Here is a 25,707-nt window from a genome sequence, read left to right as displayed (position 1 = left end):
AAAAACCAATGGTCTGTTCATTTTATAAGACATTAAAGGCAGTGAACACTATTGGTAATTACTCAAAATAATTATTATCATAAAACCTTACTTGGTGACGAGTAATGGGGAGAAGTTGATGGCATAAAACATTGTGAGAAACGGCTCCCTCTGAAGAGACATTGTTCTTGAGAAAGAAGTAATTTTCCATGAATTTGACTTTGAGACCTCAGATTTAGAATTTGAGGTCCTGAAATCAAGCATGTAACAAGGGTGTTTTTTCTTCCATTATTATCTCGCAACTCCGACGACCAATTGAGCTCAAATTTTCACTGGTTTTTTATTTTATGCATATGTTGAGACACACCAAGTGAAAAGACTGGTCGTTGACAATTACCAATAGTTTTAACCATACTTTATGTTACTTCCTGGCCAACATGGGCATCCCTGCGTTTCTCATAGGTTTCCAAAAGCGGACATCTAATCTGTCTACCGGCAAAGCTTACTAAAAAATTATTAGCTGAGTAGCTGCTTAGCAGCTTCATGAAACAAGGCAATCAACCAACAAAATAATCAGAAAAACATACAGACGAAAATAGATTTGTGAGTGTTCCCGATCAGCATTTTTTAATATTCGAGAACATCAACATTCACTTCAAAGAATCATCAAAACAAACGGAAACAACAGATGTGTACTAAACCTCCCGCAGAAGACTTTTTACAAAAAAATGCTGAAGAAAACTTTCCTCTACATGGTGGAATGCAACTATTCGTAAGTTAACTCATAGACCAAGGATCTTTGTCTATGGTAAAACCTTATGAAAAATTTCATTAAAATTATATTTAGAGTGGCAAAAGCAAACAGAGAAAGGAAAATTAAAAACTGTAATCAGTGTTGGAAAACACTTGTACTATAGTGGGTCACAATGATCATGGAGGAAGGCACATCATCAGTTCGGTCAATCCTTGCCCCACAAAACAGACTTGAAATGGCTCTTCCCCAACCGAATTACATGTAATGGACACACAATGGCACAATTAGGTTTGGATAAATGTGTCTGCACGAAAACCATAACATGATTCGCGCGCATACCGCCAGGCAAAACCTTTGTGTTTTGGCAGCCAGCTAGAAAGTGTACGCAATCTTACTACAACTACGCAACTCAGTGCCCGGCGAAACATGACGTATATAGTGTTTTGTCAACAGAGGGCGGTTTGAATGTAAACATAGGTCACATCGTCTATACACCGAAACCACACAGTGCACTCATATAGTGTCCTCTATATCTCAAAATACACGAGCAATAATTAGTGCCTCACAGCTTTTTACTGGAGCTGTAATTATTCATTGACTCCTCAGTAATAGTGTCCATTGCCTGCAGTGGACACTATTGGTAATTATTCTAAATAATTATCAGCATAAAACCTTACTTGGTAACGAGTAATTGGGAGAGGTTGGTAGTATAAAACATTGTGAGAAACGGCTCCCTCTGATAAGTAATGTAGTTTTCAAGAAAGAAGTAATTTACCATGAATTTGATTTTGAGACCTTAGAATTTGGGGTCTCGAAGTCAAGCATCTGCAGAAAGCAAACAAACTTTGTGTGACAAGGGTGTTTTTTTTTCTTTCATTTTTATCTCACAACTTCGAAGACCAATTGAGCTCAAACTTTCACAGGTTTGTTATTTAATGCATTTTATGTTGAGATACAACTGTGAAGGCTAGTCTTTAACATTTACTAATAGTGTCCCCTGCCTTTAAGGTCTCATCAATGTACTTGGATGAGTGTATTGTAAAGGTCATCTTGATCCCTAAACCAGGAATGTTAATCCTACAGGGCACAATAAGCCACAGTAGGGGGGATCCAATTATGTATACAACAATTGATTTCTTAACAATAAAGCAACTGAATTGACTAGTGGGATTTCTGGAAAATGTGAATGCATGGGTGAATGTAAGGGCCATGTAGGGGTTAAAGTGAGGAACCAGACATTAAAACACGTTTAAGGTGGGCTGAATCTGATTAAGCTGATCCTCACGCAACATTTTGGGTTAAATTGACCATCTAAATTGCAAAATAAAGATGGCTGCCGAAAGGCAAATCTGTAACCTTTATTTACAATTTCTAGCAAAACATCTGTAACCTGCAAAATTGACAAGCAATTAGTCTGTGATCGGGTTAAAACATTTCTGAAGCAATTGGTGGTGAACAAGTGGTAGCCATTAAAGCAAAAACAATTCTCCAATATCTCGGTAATTGGCAAGCAAAGATGACAATTGAAGTGTCCTGGGATTTATTTCACAAAGATAGTCATAACTTTGGACAAGTCCTAGCTAGGTATAGGACTCTTTAGGGTTTTAATAAAAAACTTAAGGCTTGTATAGTCCTAAATTAGGACGAGTAACTCGTCCTTAACTCGAGATAAGACTTATCTTAAATCTTAGTGCCACCCTGCTTTACCTAGTATTATATTTATTGACCAAACCAACAGCGAACGAGCCACCAATTACAGCAAAGGATAAAAAACAATTAGAAATATTCATATAGCCTATATAAAAACAATCTGAAATGTAAAAAGTTAACAGTTAAAATAGAGTCATCTTAGGAAAGAAAATTAAAGCATACATTGAAGATTAAATAAAATAAAATAGGGTACAGAAACAGACCATCATGAACGACTGTGAAAATATATTTTAAATAAATTTAAAAGCAAAAGCCTACATTAAACTATAAAATAGAACAAACGATAAAAAGACAAGGGAAATAAATTTTAAATCAAATATATAAACAAATATAAATAAAAAATACCGAATAAAATAAAACAAAATAAAAAAAGAGGGCCTTACCTGTAGTAGTTATTGTGGAAGCGGTTATAGCTTGCCATAGTGTGAAGACCTCCCCATGCAGGGCCCAGTGAATAGAAAACCTGTACAGCACCATCTTTCCAAACCTACACACAAGGACAAAGTCAGCAATGAAGTTAACAATGATTGATAGCATTTATTGACAACTGAAAAAGAAAAAAAATCAGATTGTATACAGCCTAAATAATATATTTCAATTTAAACTTACCTATTATTGATATTTAAAGAGAAACGTTGCATTCACTTACGGATGATTAATTGATTTTATTGACAAGTGAAAAAAATTGCAGTGAAACGTTGCATTCAATTACAGTGAACCCCACACAATGGCGCTTTCCAATGTGCCAAAAAGTGGGCGTGATCCCTGGATATGCAGTTTATACGATTGACTAGCGACTTCCCCCTTCCCGAGTAAGAGTAATGGTACTAAAAAAAATGTGTACAAAGATTTCCACCAAGTCACTTGTACTTAATACATGTATGATGGGTATTTAATAGAGAAGACACTCTGAGGCCAAATAAAAAATATATTTAGCATCCTGCCTTTTTGAAAAGAGGAATGAGAAAGGCCTTTTTTATCTTGTTCTTTTTTAAATGGCCGCCAGACACGTTTTAAAAGATTTTTACAGACAATCAGCCCGACTATATTTCATAATGGTTGCCAGCTTTTATGAGTGTGCTTTATTCAAAGTGCTTTAAGTCTTAAGATATGATTCTATTTATTAAAAAACAAAAAATGGTCTTTCAGGGATCACTAAAAGTGTATCATTTTGTGTCATAAAAAAACAAAACGAAAGCCTTGAAAAAGGAAGCGAGCGGAAACGCTAAACATTAAAGATGCTATGTCAGATTTTTGGCCGATTTGACCCAAAAATTTTGATTTAAAATTCAATAGGTAATTTGATGGGGGTCAAAAAAGTTGCAAGCTTTCATTTGAGCCATTGCTCGAAAAAGTCCGCCAACTATTAGTAGCAGTGAAAAAAAGTGCTCAAAATTAGTTTTTGTTGGGATCTCGACAATATATCGCTTGACCAGTTCTTATGTGTTTGAAAAGAAACGTTTTAAATTTTTGTCATGGTTCCTGACCATTAAAAGTAAAAGTTAAAAGGTTTTTTCGTTAAAGCGGGTGATACTCTTTGAAATACCATTCACTCAAAACAAATCTATTTTTTAATGTTTGGGGCCAAAAAACTGACATAGCAGATCTTTAATTTGTTTTATTCCCAAAAAATCTACAGGTGGGGGATCGGTGGGGGTTCGGTGGGGGATCGATGGTGTAATGTAGGACCAATGGCCGATTTCACAAAGATCTAAAATTGATCGTGACTGCAAATCAATCGTAGTTGCTTAGTAAAGTGTGATGTCACAATACAAATCACTATGGTGATACCGAAAATTGGTCTTGCGATGAACTTTATTGCATTGTGAAATCGGCCCCTGGTTCACCATTCCAGGGCACTTTCCTCTATTATCTGAACTGACAAACCCGTTCAAAAGTCCATGTATGGGTGTGCCAGTTTTGCATTACAATTATACTAAATGCAAGTTCTGTTGTCAGTTCCTGAAAGCAAACATAATAACTTGCGTGTAAAGGTTTCCATGAAAAAAAGTTAGTGTAAAAAGCTTGGAGACTTTCTAAAAGTTTTAAGGCCTAATACTGTATACACCTGTTAAGGACGGTAAACTAAAAATGCACACAAGATGTCAGTCTGTGCCATCTGGAACTCTAACTCACAGAGCAAAACAAGGAGGTCAACAACTTTCAGAGGAATTCCCAGTTAGGGTTGGATGAAGGTTAGCTGAACAGTTTCCTGAAGTCTTTTATTTCTACCTGCACAAATTTGTACAACATGGGTGTTTTTCTTTCATCATTTTCTTGCATTTTCGATGACCAGTTGAGCACAAATTTTCACAGGCCTTTTTATTTTATGCATGTTGGGAAACACCAAGTGAGAATACTGGCTTTGACAATTTAATACCAAGCGTGTCCAGTGCCTTTAATACACTTATTTAAATACTGGTATAATACCTGTTTCCAATATTGCTCAATTTATGTTCTTATAATTTAACTTACAATATAAACAAAACAAAATATTATGATCTTACTTATGAAAATAAATCTATATAACGTACATGTACATGTAGGACATTTTCTACTGAAAATAATTCAAGAAGAGGGAGACTTACGTTAGCATCAGCAAGTCTTGAAAAGTCTGGTCTGATGTAGAATAATACGCCTTCTAACGAGCCCTCTAGAGTCAAGCCTCGTACCAAGAGAATGAGCAAAACAATGTACGGAAAGGTGGCTGTGAAGTAAACAACCTGAAACAAAGGGAATAAAAACACATAACTACAACATAGTAATAACCAGTTTTTATATAGCACTTTTCACACCCGAAGGACTTCTCAAAGGGCTTCCAACGCTGGTCTCTGGGCCTTAATTCGTTCTTTAAACCATCTCAGCTCCCAGAGAGTATACAGCCTGTTCAACAAATATGCGGTACTCAGCTAAATCAATTATGTTTTTATAACATTACCAAAAAAAACACAAGCAAGGCAAAACTTGGACCTCAACTTATTTTGCATCACAGTGTGTTTCCCAGTAAAATCCAACCAACCTTTCACACACCTGTGACCACATTTTTCTTTGTTAAACTAAATACATTATTGGCATTTCATGGAGCTGTGACCTACTATTACCTGCCAACTTTGGGGACAAGCCTTCCAAAGATTGTTCTTGGTGTGGTTTTTTCATTGTCTCATTCAGTGTGAATGGGGGATATCAGGGAGAATAAATCAGTGACAGATATTCCATGGTTCTTATTATTGTATTGTACTAGAGTTAGGACTAGTCTTATCTCCAGTTAGGACCAGTTACTCGTCCTAACTTAGGACTATCCATGCAATTTGTATATCTCGTAGGACTAGTCCTAACTCTTTGTGAAATCGACCCCAGGACTGTTTGCACAATTTCCTGAAGAGATATTATAGCCACTGATGCCCAACTTTCATTTTAAATTATTTTTGAAAACCAGGTTACAACATTTGTTTGCCATTTTAACATTGACATTTTACCGAGCAGGAAAATGGAAATCTTTTAAATCATAGTAAGTTTACATTATGACTAATTCACAGTTTAACACAAGTGTCTCTTCACTGCACGAATATGCAGCATATAAACAGAAGTGTCACTTTATGAAAACAGCGATGATTTATGCAATTACATGTAGGGAACTTATGAACAGTAAGTCTTTTTGTTCAGAAGGCAGAGGCCCACAGTGGAGAACCCAGAAATACAACAACCTAAACCAACCAAGTAAAAAACGAGTCAAAAACTAGGGCAGTATCTGTGCCCACACCTGCCACAGAGAAGAAAAAACTTGGAAAAAGTTCCCCGCAAAAGGGGATATAAAATTATAAAAGTGTCAAGGTGGCAACAGCCAATCTCTTTACATATTTAAAGTGGTTGAAAGGAACTAGTTGCCTTGGATAGGTCGAGTTGGTCTTTGGAAAGCGTTTGCAACCATTTGTTATCAAATGCATATGATTAGGCCAAATAAAATAAAATACCAGTTGATAAAAGTATAAAAGTGAGAAGGTGGCAACAGCCAATCTCTTTACACATTTAAAGTGGTTTAAAGGAACTAGTTGCCTTGGATCGGTCGATATGGTCTTTGAAAAGCGTTTGCATTCGTTTGTTATCAAATGCATATGATTAGGCCAAATAAAAAAAAATACCAATTGATCGTCCCCGCCGCATCCTTTTTTTGGGATGCAACAAATAGGTATAAAATAAGTTTGCAATGGGTTCAAACTGAAGAGTTGGTGGCCTGTTTGATTTGAAATACTAAGCGGTCATCTGGCAAAATGAAATAGTAAATAGTAAATAGTAAGGCCCTCATCCTCCTCTTTTTTGAAAAATCCGGACAAACAACTGTTTTGGTCTTTTTATTTGGCCTTAGAAAGATATTTTAAAAGGAGAATATAATGATCCACACAAGTATCATTCGAAATTTCATGGTTTTCCTTTTACCGCGTCCACTAACACTGTCAGCCATTGTCGAACACTCAATCAACTTTTTGACTCCCAGCACCATGAGCGTCATGCTTGACGGACCTGAGCGCTCTATAAGAGGCCACTATTATTATTATTATTATAAATGGCCGACCGTGTTAGTTTGCAAAGTAAAAGGAAAACCGTGCAATTTCGAGGCATATTTGTGTTGATCATTGTATTCTACTTTTAAAACATCTTTCTATTATAACCTTGCATTTTATAACAGACGGTTACAAATGCTTTTCAAAGACCAACTCGACTGATCCAAGGCAACGTGTTCCTTTAACGTCTATGACAAATTTTGGTATTTAACCAATTATATCTATTATATGTCTATGATTATGAATTGCATAAATCAGTAAATTGTGATTCAGCAATTAGACTGCACTACTATTATTCTGTTGCTAAATCAGCGGTTAGCTCGGCTGGATTCGAACCCACAATCTTGTCAATGCAAGTCCTGTGACTCCTGTAATCTGACCACTTGACCCTGGTGACCATCTTTTAAACTTACTATTAGCACCTTTAATAGCATTTCATAATGATATGATGCTTAAAGAGCAAATAAAGGATGATCTCAACATTTCAACTATTACCTTTTTATGGCCAAATAGACAACGTAGATACGGGTTAATAACCATTTTACTCTCAAAATTTGCATTTAGTAACAAATAACTCGAGTCAAAAATGCACCCGGCCGAGCGGCTTTTTCAGCCGAGAGTCAAAAACGGCTCATCTATTGTAATGACCCCTTGACGCCAGTGACGATTTCCCCCTAATAGGATTTGAACACAGTGCAAACTGAGTGAGCTAATTTCTATAACAAAACGCCGCCACTGACGTCACGATTCCTTTGTCGCGCGGGTTTGTTTGACCCCGCGTTTTTTAAAAATTTGGCTTGGAACGTTCTGGAGAAAAAAATATTTTTACCATGTTTTAACGTAAGGTAAGAGACTCGTTTTTTTTTTTTTATGTTTCTTATGGACTCCAGCTATTAGAAAACTGATATATCTATATTATTTGAGATCATCCTTTATTGGCTGTTTAAAATCACATTGATTTAAACTTGACCCTTAGAGACCATAGCAACTGCAAGTGAGTAGGAGCATGCATGAGGGTCAGACCCTCATGCATGAGGGTCCTAGTGGCGGCGGTTTGTGCAATAAAGACAAGTCAAGATGACAAGGCAAGCGGGTTGGTACCAAAATGCTCATAGCGGCCACAAATGGCTGCAAGATTTGACCAACTTATGCTCAAACAAGAGCAACAGCAAAAAAGTAAAAGAAAAAGTATTAATATGTACTAAAATTAACATTTCCCAATGCTCCTTATGTTGACAAGGAATCTACAGTTCTAAAACAAACCTGTACTTATGTTTTTTACTAACTTTCAAAAACCAAAACAAGATACACATGTAAGTGTACATGATTATAACGCCTTTAAATAAATAAATTGTCTTCTTAGGGTTAAAACCCCAAACTCCCTTGAACTCAATTGAAAACATGCTTAAACTCAAGTCAATCTTTTGGAGACAAAAAAATTGTAGTTAGTCCCTTTGATCTTGTGAGTAACTATAAATGTGACCTTGACACTGAGTGGCATGTGTTGGTACAATAGGAGACAGTTAATAGCACCCAAGGAGGCTAAACAGGAGATTGAAACAGGTGTTCCGAAGGCCAATGTCAAACACTGGTTGGATTCGTGCCAGGGCTGCGTTTTGGCAGTCAAAACCCAACAACTGTTTGCTTTAATGGCCAGTGTTTTTTTGCAGTAACCAACTCAACCCAAACAGTATTGGTTAAGACTGACAACTCGCACCTCTGGCTGCCAAATTCTCATTTTATATTTTGGAAAATGATGGTCACGGATGTTTCTTTTTAAACCATTAGGCCTACATGAATGTCAAACAATTTCTCATTTCTATTCGTTTGAAAGACATGGTCACAGATTTTTGGTGTTTTGGGGTTGATATTTGACTCTGTAAAAAGGGGTAGCCAGTGGGTACTATACCTTCAAACTTAGACCCACATACCTTGCAGGAAAATACTGAATGTTGAACAATTTCTCATATGTATGGTTTTACCTCTTGCTGTTTTCTGTGTGCTTTCTGATTCCTTTCTCTCTGTATCAGCGTTAGACCTTAACGGTGGTCCACTGGCCAAATGCCAGTAGAAATTGCGGCGGACCAGCTGAAACACCTTGCCAACTGGTCCGGCTGACCAGTCAAAATTATCGGCAGCGGTACTACAGAACTATGACTATTGTTTTTATACTATTTTCAGGCTTGAATAAAACGTAAAAACATTCACTCAAGGTTTGGATAAATCACGATTACCAATTCACTGCTAATGTCTTTTTTGTCTCCATGGTCACTTAGTTACCTGTTCATGTTTGTTGTGTTGTCATTTAGTTTTCGCTGCTAGGGTGGAATTGTCAGGCCATTATTTTTTTCCATTTATACACTCAGTCCATATGGTTGGTAGTTTGTTTGCAACAGATAATCATATTTTCTCAGAAATGCATGGTCACAGACGTTTGGATATTTTGGTTCATTAGGCTTACATGGTGAAGGAGCAGGCATGATATTTGGTCCTTAGAAGAAAGAAAGTATGAAAATCTTTATTGAGAACATAACATGTTCAAATGGTGTAGAGCTTTAGAGACATTTCAGGCTATGTAATCAAAGGGGTGTTTTTTTCTTCAGATTTTTTCAAAGGGTAAAACAAAAATCGCAAATCAGAGTAAAGCAGGAAGAATATCATACCTGCTTCAAATGAAGCCCCACACTGACTGTTGCGAAGTGCCTTGAGCGCCACTCAGTGACGAATACGAGCGATTTTATTAAGAAGCCACTATAATTATATTAAATGTATATGTTGGGTGCAATCAACCGATCCCGTCGACCGAGTGCGCTGCGCTATTGAAAGATCTATTCGTCGCCCAGCAATCGGTCGATCGCGCATAAAAACAATTTGATCGCGCAACAATCGATCGATTGCGAAACATTCGGCAACGAACATGCGCAATCAACTGATCGTGGTCAGCCCATTGTCAGGAATGGTTTTGCGCAATCGACCGATCGTGCAACAGAGGTTTTGCGCGAAAGACCGATTGTGCAGGAATGGTTTGCGCAATCGGCGGATTGTGCAGGAAAAACACTCATGCACGATAGGTCGATTGCGCAAAACCATTCCTGTACAATGACCGATAGTGCAAAGCCATTCCTGCGCGATCTACCGATGTTCATTGTGCGAACGACCGATTGCTGCGCGACCAATTTGATCTTTCAGTTGCGCATCGCGATCGGTTGATCGCTCAGATTGACTGATCGCGCCCAACATTGTGGGAAAAACCAGCAAGCAAAAATGTTATTTATTTGTTTGTTTGAGGGTTAAATTATTTCTTTATCAGGTCAAGGGGGGGTGTAAAGGTTGGCAGCTTTAGTTGTTGGATCTTTCTTGGGTCATAGTAGATGTCATGTCTTATGTTTATTGTTTCTTTGTCTGTCTGGCTGTTTTTACAAGGTTCTGCTTATCAAAACAGCCCCATACTCTACACATTCATCCTGCTTCTCTTACTGTTACTTAATGTATTTTTGCTTTACTCCATATAGTTACATAAAATTGTTCATTCCTTTCAAGGAAGTATGGAAGAAATGTGTATTTGAATTGAATTGAATTGAAAAGTTCTCAGTCGGGGTAACTTTGGTAGACCTGGGTAGACTTTGGGCAAATAGAATTAGGAAGTGACCTCGAAGTACAAATACAAGCTTTTTAATTCATATTTGTTGTCAACATAAAGAAGTTGGTTATGTAAACAAAAATTACTAAAATCTACTTAGTCATACTCTATTAGGCCAGGAAAACATTCCTGGTGAGTTGAGGTAAAACCATACAATTGTTGAATATTGGGAAAGGGCAAGGGTCAATGGGAAATTTTTGAAGGGCACCAATGCCTTCCAAAAAAGCTAGACTCTGCTTGGGCAAAAACATCAGGCCATATTAGCTATGTCTTGCTTTTGTTTTTGTAGTCAGCACACATTAAAATATAATAGTCATAATCATATTCAACATTATAGCATTTCACACACCTAAAGCGCCTCTCAAAGCACTTCCAACATTATAACCCCTAGGGTGGATTTCACAAAGAGTTAGGACTAGTCTTATCTCGAGTAAGGACCAGTTACTCGTCTTAAGTTAGGACTATCCATGCAATTTATTTATCTCCTAGGACTAGTCCCAACTCTTTGTGAAATCGACCCCAGGTCACTGGGCCATTTAAATCATTCATTAAACCATCCCAGCTCCCTGGGGAGTTTTAAGCCTTACCAACAAATATGCCTAAGCTAAATCAATCACAAGAACCATCTCTGCCCTCACAGGTACCCATTTACCCCAGGGTGGAGAGAAGCAGTTTTAGTTATGTGTCTCGCTCAGGGACACATCATCACTGGAATTCAAACCCAAACTCGGGCTGAACAAAAACACCAGAGCTTGAAGTTCAGTGCTCTTATGGGAAAACACACAGCTGGTGTCTTCTTAAACAGCATTGTTTATAATTCAGTCAATCAATACTACTATTTTTCAGTCCAGCTGCTTCTTTCACTTTATCAGACAGTTTGCTTAACAAGCTATTCAAAAATGTCAACGGTCCTATAAGATAACATTTTAACCACCAATATAAAAAATAAATTACCCACTTTATCTTCAACAGGCTATAATTGGTTACGTTAGCAAAAGACTTTGTTGAAAATGGGTGAATCGCGAATCCAGGGCAAAAAAATTGTCACAATTAGAATTACTAAATGTAATCACATATTCAAGAAGACTCAACAAAAATTTGTGGCTCTGAAAACACAGGACCAAAAGGACGTCCATATCATCCGCCCATTTTCACAAACAACAAACCATCTGATGGAAAAAGAAAAAAAACATCTAATGGAAAAACAAAAACCATCTGATGGAAATAACAATAAACCATCTGATGGAAAAAAAACATAAACCATCTAATGGAAAAAACAATAAACCAACTGATGAAAAAAATAATAAACCATCTGATGGAAAAAAAAAAAACATCTGATGGAAATTTCATTAAATTATGCAAAAATGGGTTTTTAACCAAGTTTGTTTATTTGCTTTTCAAAAAATAACTACTTTTTTGTCTTTTCACTATCTATTTCCTAATCGGAGAATTTCAGACAACATTGTTTCTCAAGAGAATTATACTGGGACATTGAAAGTTAAACTAGAGTGGTTTCACATTTTTTAAAGCGAATATATACCCCCAACCCAAAAGAAGAAAAATAATCACCGTATTATCAACCAAAAGGGTCGACCGTAATGCAATAAAATAGGAAGTGGGCAGGCGTTTCGATAAGAGAATTAGCCTTCAAGAAAGACCCTGCTTAAGGGTCAAAACGTCAGGCTACTTACTTATTATTTTGTTGGTATTTTACAAATCCTGCACATCATCATTTGAGACTGAACTGACCTTTCCCGATGACTTGACCCCTTTCGAGATACAAATGAATACAATGACCCAGGCGATGACTAAACACAGTAGATTCTGCCATCTGATTGGACCCATGTCATGCATTCCTTCAGACCGGGCCAAAACTTGGTTGCTGTGGAAATAAATGGGGTAATATAAAACCAGGTATTTTTATAGGGTCAGGGTAACCCAAAACTACATGCTGGCTTGAGGTTAACACCATGACCCATATCAAATCCCTTGCAGGCCTAATAATTCAAGGGGGCAACACAGGCGATTGCCTCCATGCCCCCTGGTCAATGCCTTGGTGCCTGTAAAATGCTCCAGTAGAAATTTACAATTATCTCATAGAGGTGCCCTTAACCAAGAAGAAAAAAAAGCCTTGGTGCCCTTGCCCTTTCAAAAACAAGGCATATATACAGGCCTGACCTTGTTCATAAATTTCCACTTTTTCATTTTTGTTTTATATCATAATTCAATTCTTGGATAGCTAGGGATAACATATCTCCCTTTTCAGAGAAAATTCTCTGAACACTTTTCATCATGGAAGAGTAACTCCTGTGTTTCTGGTTCACATTGCAAGCATGTTTCCTTAGGCTTGCACGCTACAGTGATTATGTTCCCTAATGAGGCATCTTTGATTTCATTACCAGATATACACTATACTAACAATATTAACAATTGTTTTTAATTAATGCCTCTGGTCATTGCCTTGGTGCCCCTTAAATTGTCCCAGACAAGTTTTACTTCATAGAGTTCCCCTTGACCGTGGGAAAACTGCCTAGGCCTTTAGAGGTTTAAGCATAAATCCATACAGCAACTCTAAACTCTTGAACTTGTGAATATACATCACTCAACTTGACCATTTGGTTTGCAGTAACAGTAACATGTACAACTAAATTGCTGGGTAAATTATGTTCATTTGAGAACATAACTTGCCATTAAATTCTACTTACCACCACATAGTGGAATTTCGGAATTTGGGAGATTTCTATAATACCACCAGAGTAGATTTCAGAAGTGAGAAGTCTCCTGAATTCCGAGAATGTACTCGCCATTAGCCTTTTTAGGACTGAGAAGTCTCTCGTATTCCAAAAGTCTACGATAGCAGAGAAGTCTCCTGAATTCAGAAAAAATTCTACGAACATAATCTACCCATCCTCAACATACACATGGTGTTGCAAACCAAATATGCATCGATCAATAGATAATATACCTAACCATGCAATGCCTTAATTCCCATGAGTCAACTGTATACTAATAAAAGTCAACTTACTTCCAGAATTCCGAGGATGGACGTGTAGATTCCGCTGTGAAGTTTGCTGTCATACAATTCTCTGTATTCCACGTATTATTACATGTCTTCCATGGTAAAACAGATGTAAAGGAAGAGTACATGTAGAATATTGTGTAACCAATGATGACATTGTAGTAAATACAACACAGAACAGTAATACAGCACATGGAATAGCCAAGACCTGGGGAGGATAAAATGGAGATCAATTATTTTTTGGTTTGCGGTAACACCATCAAGAAATATACCTGTGATTTCTATTTTCATGTGCGGGATGTCAACTATTTGGAGGTCTGGTTCGCCACTGTTTACCTGTTAATGTCTTATTTGTTTTGTGGTTCTTAATAGTGAATGTTCAACTTATCATATGCTTTTTTTTATATATAATATTCACTTGTATATATTTGCTGTGGTTCAACCATATGTACATACTATGCTATACTACAAAGGCATTTATAAAGCGCTCTTACAAAAAATGTATCACGTGCCTTGTCATTTTGTCAAGTAGTCTTTATATCTGTAAATTATTGTATATTGTATATTTCTCTTAATGTTTTTATATGGAGCTGGTCTACTGTTGTAATTGCCTGCAAAGGATGATTAAAGTTTTTTTGAATTTGAATTTGTATTTGAATTGAATATTTTTCACAGAACTTGGGAAAATTATTGAGTGTACGGTGCTAACACACATCGGTGTAAGGGTAAACCAAAACTAATAAATACCACTCTACTTTGCTGTTTAGAGTTGAGTCTTGGGGATCTTGATTTTTAATCTAATGCCACAGTAGAGTCTATTTTCAAAGATTCAGGAGACTCCATATTTCTGAAAAAACTATCCTGATGTCCTGCTTATTAATCTACTGTGTGTGGGAGTTAAACAAAAAGCAAGACCTACAATTCCGTTCATATCTCATTGGGCCCCCGCACCACGCCCCCCATGCCCCCTTTCAAAGTTGGCTCTTTCAATGTTGATTCTCGTTGTGAGGTCTGAGAAGCTCCCTTCAACCATAGAGAATTGAACAGGGGGGGGGGGAGGTGACAATTGGAATGATTCTTGTCATGTTGTGAATGGGTGGCCCAAGCACTTTGACTGGAGATTGTAGTTCCCAAAGAATGGAAAATCTACACAACAACATAGGTATACATTATTGCAAACCAATACTGCCTCACCATACCATCACCACGCAATGCCTCAAAACAAATTAAAAGTGTCTTTGTCATGCACTGGATTTCTATATAAATTGATTCCATTCTCAACCTCTTTAAAAGCATTAGGCTTGGGCCATAGTATACCATAGAGTAAGGACAGAGAGTATACTAAGTCTTCATCACAAAACCTATTCAGGGCTTGAGTTCGAGAGAAAATCCTAGAGACTGCTATGTCAGAAACTTTCACTGGTCCATAATTTGTTTTCTTTATAAGACCAGAATCTAAATGAAGTGAACATGCACTCAGATAAGACCTAGCTATCTCATTATGTCTTATATTATGTACTATGAAAATTGCATACAATAGGATTGAACAAGATTAAGCAGACTCAAAGTCGACAATTGAACATCAAAAAGGTAAATATTATTCAACTGGGCCCAAAGGTAAAATCATTGGCCTCGATAACCCTGGCAATACACGCCATACTTGAGTTTGGTATTCATAGTCACCAGTAAAATTGCACTGAGTGTAACAGAAAAATGAGGGCGATCGATGGGGTTAAATTTACGATGATTTTTATTTTTTCCTTGAAATTGGCTCGGTAGTGTGAACAGGGATTTTAAAAAGAAACAAAATTTAAGAGAAAGGGCCATTCAGAATAGTGAGCGCTAAATTTTTTTTTTTTTTATCAACCCACCACAAATTGCAATTTTTTTAAACATTTGTTTTGTTTGTTTGTTTTTTTATTTCAAATATCACAATTACTAAACATAAAACATACAAGAAAAAAGAACAAAGGGTGATAAGAGGAGGGCAACCAGGAAAAAGCCTAGGCTTATACAGAGCCTGGACCCTTTATGATATAAGTTACTTGGTTTTTGTTTAAAACAATAACGATGTTGATTGATGAAATGAAAGTACGGTGAAAGGTATAATGCATACAGCAAAAATAGCACAAAACAATGTTTGTTTGTAATTAAACTGTTTTTAACAAATTGTTTGCTATGCAGCCTAAATACATATTGAGAGTTGATAACAAAAAAAGAAAATTAACAGAACATATTCAGGAAGTTACAAAAGTAGATAATTTGGAATGGATAATCATGGTACGAGCCGAGTTTGGCCCGAGTAGCTTCAACTATATATATAAATTTGAGGGGAAACAGTTAAAATTAACTATTCTGTTCTGAATGGCCCCTAATTGACACAAAAACAAGTTTTATCCTTCGAGAAAGACTCTGCTAGTAAGGTCCAAACGAGGTGGGGTTGGGGGAAGGGTGTCCCCCCCCCCTTTGTTTTTTTTACTTATAACTTTTTGAAGACATATCCATCCACCAACTTTTGGAAAGTTCATTTTAACTTTCTTGACCTCATGAATCAGTAGCAAGCCTCTATGTACATGTACATATTACTGTGGTTAAAAACTTTCTAATTTGGCTCAACAGTTTGAGAGAGTGGAAGGATGCAAACTCGCCTCACACACAGGAAAAGACAACTGAACAAAATGCAATATGATGGATCTGCACCATTTTCTCAATGACAGGTTTTTGTACGGTTTTAAGTTATACTAGCGGCAGAGCGCAGCATCCCGCTAGATGAGGAGGATTCTAGTATATACAAATGCTGTGAAAGGTAATGTGGGGTAAGGGAAGTATTCTTAAAGGTAATAATCATTTTGTAGGATTGGATTAGAAATTGTATTTATAATCGGTATTGAATATTGTAATTTCATTGTCTTTTGATAAATTGTTGATTGTGCACAACATAGTTGTAAAACGTCGCCTCCCCTCCTCACCTTCTCTCTTGCGTTCTCCAACTAAAACTAAAGGTTTAGTTATAGATCATATAACTCAATGATTTGAATGACAAATTTTCATAGACCCTTCCAAACTCAACAAATCAATAATGAAGTGAATACTGCTGGAATGTTTGACAAGGAGTACTGATAGCCAGAAACTACAAAGAATTTGAAACCTTTGTAAGAATTTAATAAGCTTTAAGAACTGAACCATCCTCTGGAAACACGCACTGTGCATTCATCCATGGGAAAGTATGGAGTATACATGCTTTACACACATTGATAAGGGTCAAGCCAATAATATTGAGCTGATATGTTTAGGATAATAAGATCAGTGCAGACAATGGCACGCATCACAATCAATGCTATAACAAAACATTTTCTTAGTGGAAAGGCCTTCATGCTTTTACACTTTAACAATCGGTTCAGTTCTGCTCACCATGCACCACTAGCCACTATACAACCGAGCGAAGGTGGAGGGTAGTTAGGTTTCGATTTTATAGCAGGGCTCGAAATTTACACTGGACCAAAGGCTTGAGGTCAGCGATTTTAGCATGAGGACAGACTCATGACAAGACAGGCCTGGAAAACTTGTTTTTTAATAATAAATTAGTTTAACAAAACTCTTGTTGTACTCAAAACATTTTGCTCAAAAGTTTACTGAAAAAATATCATTCAATTCAGTTGAATAATTATTATTATATCAGAATGAGATGAATCTTCTGGTGCTTGTTAAAATAGTACAATGTGTAGTTCCAATTACAGGAAATTACAGGAAATTAAAAAATAAATTGAATAAACTAATCTTTAAATATATAAAAAAAAAAAATTCATCAAAATACTAAATGGAATTGCATTTTTAGAAAAAGTAAATAATAAATAAACAAATGAATGCAATAATAATAAAAAAAAACACAATGGATACTTATTAGCGCTGGTATCATCAGCTCTACAGAAGAAAAAACCAACAAGCAATGAAAGTAGCATAACATAATTAGACAAAATAAACTTAACAAAATGTTTCTCTAGATGTGTTGATGAGATTTTAAACTGCTCTTGAATAATATGTTTGAGTTGGAAAGTTTCACAGTTTCAGGTAGGGAGTTCCAAAGCCTCAGTGCTGCGCTCTGAAAACTTTACTCCCCACATCAATGATTTATTGGGTTTTTTCCTGAAGGAGTTTGTGTTTTGTAAATAGTAAGCCACGATGTCCAAGGGTATATATCTGTACAAGATCACTGCTGGTGCATACAATACAAAAATAAAGTCAGCAAAAAGAAAAAACATGTGTCTCACCTCTGAAGATGGGCGCAATTGACCAAGCACCAATGCATCCTTTACTGCTGAACTGACCGTGCCCAACCTCCATAATGTACAAGGGAATCCCAGCGATGAATAACATCAACAAATATGGCACAAGGAATGCACCTGCAGTTATAGACAATTAGTAAAGGAACATTACAGAAATGATAAAAAAAAACTTGTCTAAGATCACATTCTTACATTGGTCTAATGATTATGATAAAAAACATCCCTTAAAATATTTCTGTCTGAAATTTCATAGATCATGGAGGAAGAAAAAATGCATAGATGATGAGAAATAAATAATAATAATTTCCTATTTTGATTTTATCGCTCAATGAGCGTTTTATTCATTTCTTTTTATTGATCGATGTCATTGTCATGCAAGATGTGTAATCGGTTGTTCACCGTTTTCTTGTGACAAGTGTTGGTAGCCACAGTGGGGGGTGCTGGGCGGAACTGCCAGACTAACAAAACTCGCCCAGCACTCTGAGCAAAATACACATATATGCTGCCCAGCATAGATTTCCCCCAGATTGCACATCAGTAATGATGGCCCCATAGCCCCCATATCTTGACAATGACATGAATAGTTTTGTTGAACTGTTAGCCCTTGATAGACTAAATTGGATTTTGAGCCCACCACCAACTAAAATTGGTCTAGCTACAACACTGCTTGTGACCAAGGGGCCGACCGTAACAATGATGGTTGATTACATAAAGTGCTAACAAAATGCCAGCAACTGTTTGAGATCATAAACAGCCAAATTCTTGGATGTTGGAAAATTTCATAAAAAAGCCAAGCAGTTTTTAATCAAGCACACTTTTTGTACATTTTTTGAACTGGTGAAGAAAAATAAAATTCACAACAAAAGCAGGTCACTTGTTTTTTCAGTTTGCAGGATAGTTTATTTACTCTGAATCTTCTGATAAGACCTCAAAAACTTATCTCACTCAAGGATGGTGAAGATAATTACAAGACTAATACAAATAATGAATGTTTATGAGTGCAATGGCGGGAATATTTCCATGAGTTGAAATATGGAATGTTTCCTTCAACGAGGCGGAGCCGAGTTAAATGGAACATTCCATCTTGTTTTATATAACATCCAAATTAATCTTGAACGATTCTGCATTACCAAAGAAACACGCACACAGTGATGTTTTACACACCGTGCAATAGTACTTTTCGAATGGAACGAAAAATGCACGGTGAATGGAACGAAAAATGCATGGTGAGTGACGTAGCGTGCAATGGTACTTTTAATTGCTATTACGTGACCGACAATCCCCCAACCAAATGGCAAGGATCTGCTTGGGTGTTATTTTATAAATAATATTGCTCAGTGAACCATTAGATCGGTCCATGTGCAAAGTGAAAGAAATGTTATTTAAAACGTTTGGTCACCCCCAACCCACCCTACCAAACAAATTGAAGAAAAAACAAAACAAAACTACTGTCAGCTGTTGTGTTGAGACACTCACTGGGGTTAGGGAGTGTCTCACAAAATTGGGCGTGTCCTAGGCGCAAAAGAATAGTCCTGTGGGCATATGCCCCTGATCAAGTAGACAAATGGAGTGTTCCGCTGGAACGCAGCAGTGTGCTGATTAAGCTAAACATTGTAAGCAAAAAGGAAAAATGTACTGTCCTTTGTAGATGGTCCAAGCTGTATAATTTTGACTGGTACATTGGATCACTCTAGGCATACTCTAAATTCAAACTTTTAAGACGCACCTTGCAGGTGGTAGGCTTAAGGCTAAACATTCAGAACTCTTGCTCCATCAAAAAAATAAAAACAAACAATAAATAAATTATATAAGTTGGAAACAAATCACAAATGAATGGTTTCATAGTTTATGCCAATGTACAACCCCCCCCCCCCTGCCAATCCCCTTGCCCCCCCCCCCCTCCAAATGAAAAAAAAAGTGTACACCATTAGATGATTGGATCAACTTACCTCCACCATTCCTGTAGCACAGATACGGAAATCTCCACACGTTGCCAAGGCCAACGGAATATCCAATGACAGACAATAAGAAATCCATGTGATTTGACCAATTGCCTCGTACTTGATTCTCGTCCCCATCGTTACTCTCTTTTCCATCGTAGGGCACCTTAAGCTGCTGGTGTTTTGTCTCAGACATCTACAAACACAAAGGGAATTATGTTAATTGATTTGTGCATGGATTTAACTTCTCTCTTCTGGGTAGTCAAAATGAGTGATGTCCATCAAGTGTAAAATTTTGAACAATAAATGGAATGGGACAAAGGAGGCGGATGTAGAGGCGAGAGCTTCGCCCCTGCAATCATCCACCTCTTGGTGGCAGCAAAATAAAAAAGACCTCCAACAAAAGAACATGAATATTCAGAAAGAACTAATTATAGACCTCAGATTTTCAAAAAGAAATATTAAATGCAGGTTTTGTAAGATTGGAACATAGGAAACTTAAACCATAAACAGAGAACAATAAGCCTATTCGCTATTGCAGCTGCGCATGTCCGTGACCTTTTGACAATAAACCCGGGTATTGTCAAAAGGTCACGGGAGATAAACAAATTGCGTCGTCAGCAGTAACGGACATGCGCAGTTGTAATAGTGAATTGGCTTATTCATATCGTACTGTCTTTGAAACCTCCTAGACTTCGATGCAAATAAAAACAGACGACATGTATTTTATGAAACAGACGGTTACAAGTGTTCGAGAGCATCACATCAGATTTGGGAAAAGCTCCTAGGCCAGTCCTTTTGAAAAGATGGATTAAAAGAAAAAAGGATGTTTTATCAAATGTTTTATCAAATGTTTATCAAATTTAATCAAATTTTTATCCTTTTTTGTGCCTGGAGCTTTTCTTCTCTTCTTTTAAGTCAGTGTTTTTTGTTTTTTGTCATTGTTAACAATAATGAATATAAAAACGCCAATTTAAGTCTTTTTAACTTCTGTCGTGTATTTTGTGATATTTTTAATAAACCTTAATGAATTGAAAATTGAATTGAGATGCGGGCGGGGACGATCAGCTGGTATTTTATTTTTTCTTTTAAGCCTTAATAATAATATGGATATAATAAAGTGTGAAAGAGAAAATTCCACCCTACTCCTGGAACTATGCGGTTTCGTTACCCCCCCCCCCCCCCCCTAAACCATCAGTCATAAGCCATCTCAGTGATGACTGAGAACCAAGTAGACTGTACACTAGTTTATTTATCGTTTTGACTTTATGTATGACATGACCAGCCAAAGAGCAAAATGACTCGACTTTATGGTCACTTTCATGGTGTGACCACGTCAAAATACGACCGGGGGAAATTGTACAGGTCTGCGCTGCGAGACGTGTAGCCTACCTACATGTACACCGTACGAGAGTATTCCCTGTTTTCCAATGCAGTGTATCCATGGAGGATAATTCATCCAAGATACGGAAGCGAAAGTGACACGGACAATGTAATGTTGGAACACACACTGGCAATTTGCAGTACAAATAAACTCACGTGCTAGATAGAGTGAACGTATCGACAAGTTTTCTTGAAATGAAACAAGCAGTTATAAGCTCCGAAAAGACAGTCACTTTACCTGAAGTGTTCCTTAAATTTATCGTCAGAATATACTTACGAGTATAGTCCCGTTATCCAATGTAGAGTATCCAAGACCGGAGAAGAAATTGTGATACTGTAAATGACTGGGTTTCTTCTTAAAATGCACACACTGACAATTTTAATTTGCATAAAGACGTCGTGTACACACACACACGGTCGCTATACAATAAATCCCACGTGCTACATGCTGTGTAGTGATGAATGTGGGTGTGGCTTACACGATGCTCTCATCACTGCACTGCGCGGCCTTCACAACAAAGGCACTTATTTTGACGGTAGGGAATTTACAATTTATTAGGCGATGGTTGACCTGATGGTGACCTAAAACGTTGATGATGAGAGAAAATGGACATTTCCTTTACGGGATGTTTCTGCTGACAGTTCGGGAAAGTGGCGCACAATTTTCGAGACTCGTTATAAAGTCGCTACCCGTTTCAACGGGGGAGCCTTGGCACATTTGTTTTCTTTTCTTGCCATCCTCAAAAATTGTCCGGATTTAATTTAAAAATTCCCCTTGACTTCGACAGTGGCAAATTTTGAAGCAGAACAATTTTCCTATTCAATGAGCAAAATTGGGATAACTTTCCGACATGGGAACGATGAGGCCTATAGGCCTAGATATTTATACCATGGCTGATCGACAAAAGAAAATTGTGGGACTAGCCATGGACTAGCCAACTAATGCTACAGCACTATATGTTTGAGTGCACTCCTATCCTATCCGCCATTCAAAAACGTCGTCCGTGGATTTTTCACACAATATATTACGTTGAAGCTTATAATCTTGAATCTATAGCTATCCTTTTAAAAAAGCTGTTATGTATTTAATTTTAAATGAACAAAATCTCAGTTCAATTCCTAATCGGCCGGATAGGCCTATCCTACTCCTAGAACTATTTCGGTTTCGTCCGGCTATCGTCTGAACGATAGCCAGTGTCATGTCATGACAAAAACTGTCCGCTGGCAATAAGTGTCCGCTGAGCATGCGCAGTAGACCCTGGACACTATTTGGCATGTATTACGTGACAAAGTGTCCGCCCAACAAAAAGTGTCCGGGCGCCGTGCTGCACAGTGCTGATTTATATTAAAAGTAAATACAAGCCAAAAAAATAGACGAACAGAACACTCAAACTAGTAAGTCAAGATTACCTCAAAGTTATCCCATCATGAAAACAGTGCAGGTTTAAAAAGTACGAATTGTGAAAGTGCTAAAATGTTCTTACGAATTATTTACAATAAAATACAACGAAGAAAGCGTTCAAGTAAATACAAGACATGTATAATAAAATACAACGAAGAAAGCGTTCAAGTAAAGACAAGGTTTTGCGTGTCTAAAAATATTATGTTATATACAAATTACACTAAAAAATTACCATTTACAAAAATACATGGAAATATAATATAAACAACTCTGAAAAGTATTACAATATACAGGCGAAATACGAAAGGAAAAAATAGTACGATGATATAAAAACAGAAATAGACATTCACGATTAAAACCTGTCATTTAGAACACGAACAGCTGTGGGATAAAAACTCTGCAAAGTACGGTTGGATCCAGATTTAATTGAACGGAAACGATTCTTAGACCGCATGGGCTGAAAGAGGGAATGTGCTTGGTGAAACTGGTCATCTACTATAGAGAGGGCTCGTTTTTTAACTCGAGAGAGATACAGTTCATCAAGTGATGGAAGTTGGCAATACCTATGATTTTACTATAGCGGTGCGAACGATCCGGCTGCGCTTCCGGTCATCGGCTGTTGCATTGCCCCACCAAACGATCATTGATTGTGTCAAGACACTCTCAATCACTCCGTAGAACTTCAACAGAAGTGGCTGACTGACATGGAAGCTTCTTAGCCGTCTCAAGAAAAATAATCTTTGCAATAAAAAGTGTCCGCTGAGCATACGCAGTAGACCCTGGACACTATTTGGCATGTATTACGTGACAAATAGTGTCCGCCCAACAAAAAGTGTCCGGGCGCCGTGCTGCACAGTGCTGATTTATATTAAAAGTAAATACAAGCCAAAAAAACAGACGAACAGAACACTCAAAAGTATGTCAAGATTAGTATCTTATCATGAAAACAGTGCAGGTTTAAAAAGTACGAATTGTGAAAGTGCTAAAATGTTCTTACGAATTGTTTACAATAAAATACAACGAAGAAAGCGTTCAAGTAAATACAAGACATGTATAATAAAATACAACGAAGAAAGCGTTCAAGTAAAGACAAGGTTTTGCGTGTCTAAAAATATTATGTTATATACAAATTACACTAAAAATTTACCATTTACAAAAATACATGGAAATATAATATAAACAACTCTGAAAAGTATTACAATATACAGGCGAAATACGAAAGATAGAAATAGAACGATATAATTAAAATCAGAAATAGACATTCATGATTAAAACCTGTCATTTAGAACACGAACAGCTGTGGTATAATAAAATACAACGAAGAAAGCATTCAAGTAAAGACAAGACCGTCAAAGAGTATGTCATGGTTAGTATTTACTATTTTACTTAATAAGTAATTAAAAAGTGCAGGTTAAAAGTACGAATTGTGAAAGTGCCAAATGATCATAAATAATACGAATATCATATTCAAACACAAGCAGGAAAGCGTTACAAAAAAATAAAATGTAAAACTAAAACTAAAAGGTTAAAAAGGCACGCTATGATGATGCACGCTAACCGCGGACACTATTGTGACGTCGTGGACGCTTGACCAATCAGAACACAATAAGCTAATGAGCGGACACTTATTGCCAGCGGACAGTTTTTGTCATGACACCGGACGAAACCGAAATAGTTCTAGGAGTAGGCCTATCCGGGCCTCGCACTGCACCTTCTATGAAAAGTTAACAGTAGCCATCAAAATTGACAATTGAAGCATAATAAGATTGCAGTATGTAGTCCATGGGGACAAGAGCGAACCGGAAGTTTTCTGTTGTGGGTTTCTCTTTTCAAGACTGCATTGAAATTAAACAATGCTAACATCCGGGTTTGTTCAGAAAACGTCTACTAGACTACAGTTGTGAAATGAAATGCGCCCTCTCTGCTGAAAAGTGTCTAATTTCAGTTGCGTGTTTTTAGTGGTTGAGTTGAAGTTTTGACTATTATCTGGAGCCTGGATGGTGAAGGCTCATTGACTTGTCTCTGTTTCAGTAGTACTTTCAAAACCTAGAGAAGGTGACAATCAACTCTACAAAAACGTGGTTTCTTTGTATTGAACATTACACAAACGCAAAACGTGCACACTTCCCGTTTACAATCCAACATCAAGTAAATGAGGTGGGATGGTTAACATTTGACAATGGGAATTTTTGGAATGAAGTTTACTTTCAAAAAGACCGCGACACTTTTCTCTGCGAAATTCGCCCCTCCCCGCCCCCCCCCCCCCCCCCGGGGTAAGTTTTTAAAAACGTCTGAATTACAACTCTGTCATCAGGCCGCCGCATATGCAGAAAAATAGTTGACCCGAAGTGGAGAATTTTGAAAACAAAATTTGAATAGCGGCCAGCCCGGAAATAATACATTTTTGGGCAATGCTGGCATGTACTAGCGTATCTCTAGCCATAATAAATGAGCCGGAGACCCGGGACAGTGCTGGTCTTCTTTGGTAGATGTTGTTGCCAGTAAAACAGCTTATGCAGTCAAAGCTGGACTAGTGTTTTTTTTAGAGGCAAACTGTATTAGTAAGGACGGAGGTTTGCCTGCTGCACTGCGTAAATTCTGGTTTTTGTTGCGTCACACCATTTCGGCAAAGTGGTAGAACACCTGCACTGGTCCAAAAACTGGTTTAGCGGCACTCCAATAGGCAATCAGTTAGGTTGATACTGGTTTTGTAGCGGCACATCGTTTTTTGGCAAAGATAGAAAACTTTTTTTGGGCCAATACTAGTTTTGTAACGATGCACTATTTTTGTCAAAATGGTAGAAAACTGCACTGGGCCAATAGGCCCCATTGGTTTTGTGGCGGCACACCTTGTTCGGCAAAATGGTAGTTGGCAAATACTGGTTTTGTCGGCACACCATTTTGGCAAAATGGTTTAAAAGCGTACACTGAGTCAATGCTGGTTTTGTAGTGACGCACCATTTTGGCAATAATAGGTTAGAAAACCATCTGGGCCAATACTGGTTTTGTAGCGTCACATTGGCAAATAATGGTATACC

The 25,707-nt window shown here is 37.3% G+C and overlaps 1 protein-coding gene across 2 annotated transcripts in view; it reads right to left on the bottom strand.

The window, feature by feature from the left end:
- The window catches only part of LOC139936212 (sodium- and chloride-dependent glycine transporter 1-like), a 36,466-nt gene extending 14,797 nt beyond the window's left edge, over positions 1–21,669 (bottom strand). Inside the window, exons 1-7 of one of the 2 annotated variants that reach the window (XM_071930987.1) lie at positions 21,545–21,669; positions 19,894–20,080; positions 17,930–18,061; positions 13,668–13,869; positions 12,392–12,524; positions 5,032–5,166; positions 2,827–2,930 (exon numbers count right to left, since the gene is read on the bottom strand). In XM_071930987.1, the coding sequence (XP_071787088.1) occupies positions 2,827–2,930; positions 5,032–5,166; positions 12,392–12,524; positions 13,668–13,869; positions 17,930–18,061; positions 19,894–20,080 (893 nt within the window). In that variant the 5' untranslated portion in view covers positions 21,545–21,669. Of the gene's footprint in view, positions 1–2,826; positions 2,931–5,031; positions 5,167–12,391; positions 12,525–13,667; positions 13,870–17,929; positions 18,062–19,893; positions 20,081–21,276; positions 21,367–21,544 lie in introns of those variants that run through there. The other variant, XM_071930988.1, reaches the window with a different exon arrangement.
- Between the last annotated feature and the right edge of the window lie 4,038 nt (positions 21,670–25,707).

The sequence above is a fragment of the Asterias amurensis genome, chromosome 4 (genome assembly GCF_032118995.1).
Source record: "Asterias amurensis chromosome 4, ASM3211899v1".
Lineage (NCBI taxonomy): Eukaryota > Metazoa > Echinodermata > Asteroidea > Forcipulatida > Asteriidae > Asterias > Asterias amurensis.
This window is presented reverse-complemented; position numbering and strand designations above follow the sequence as displayed.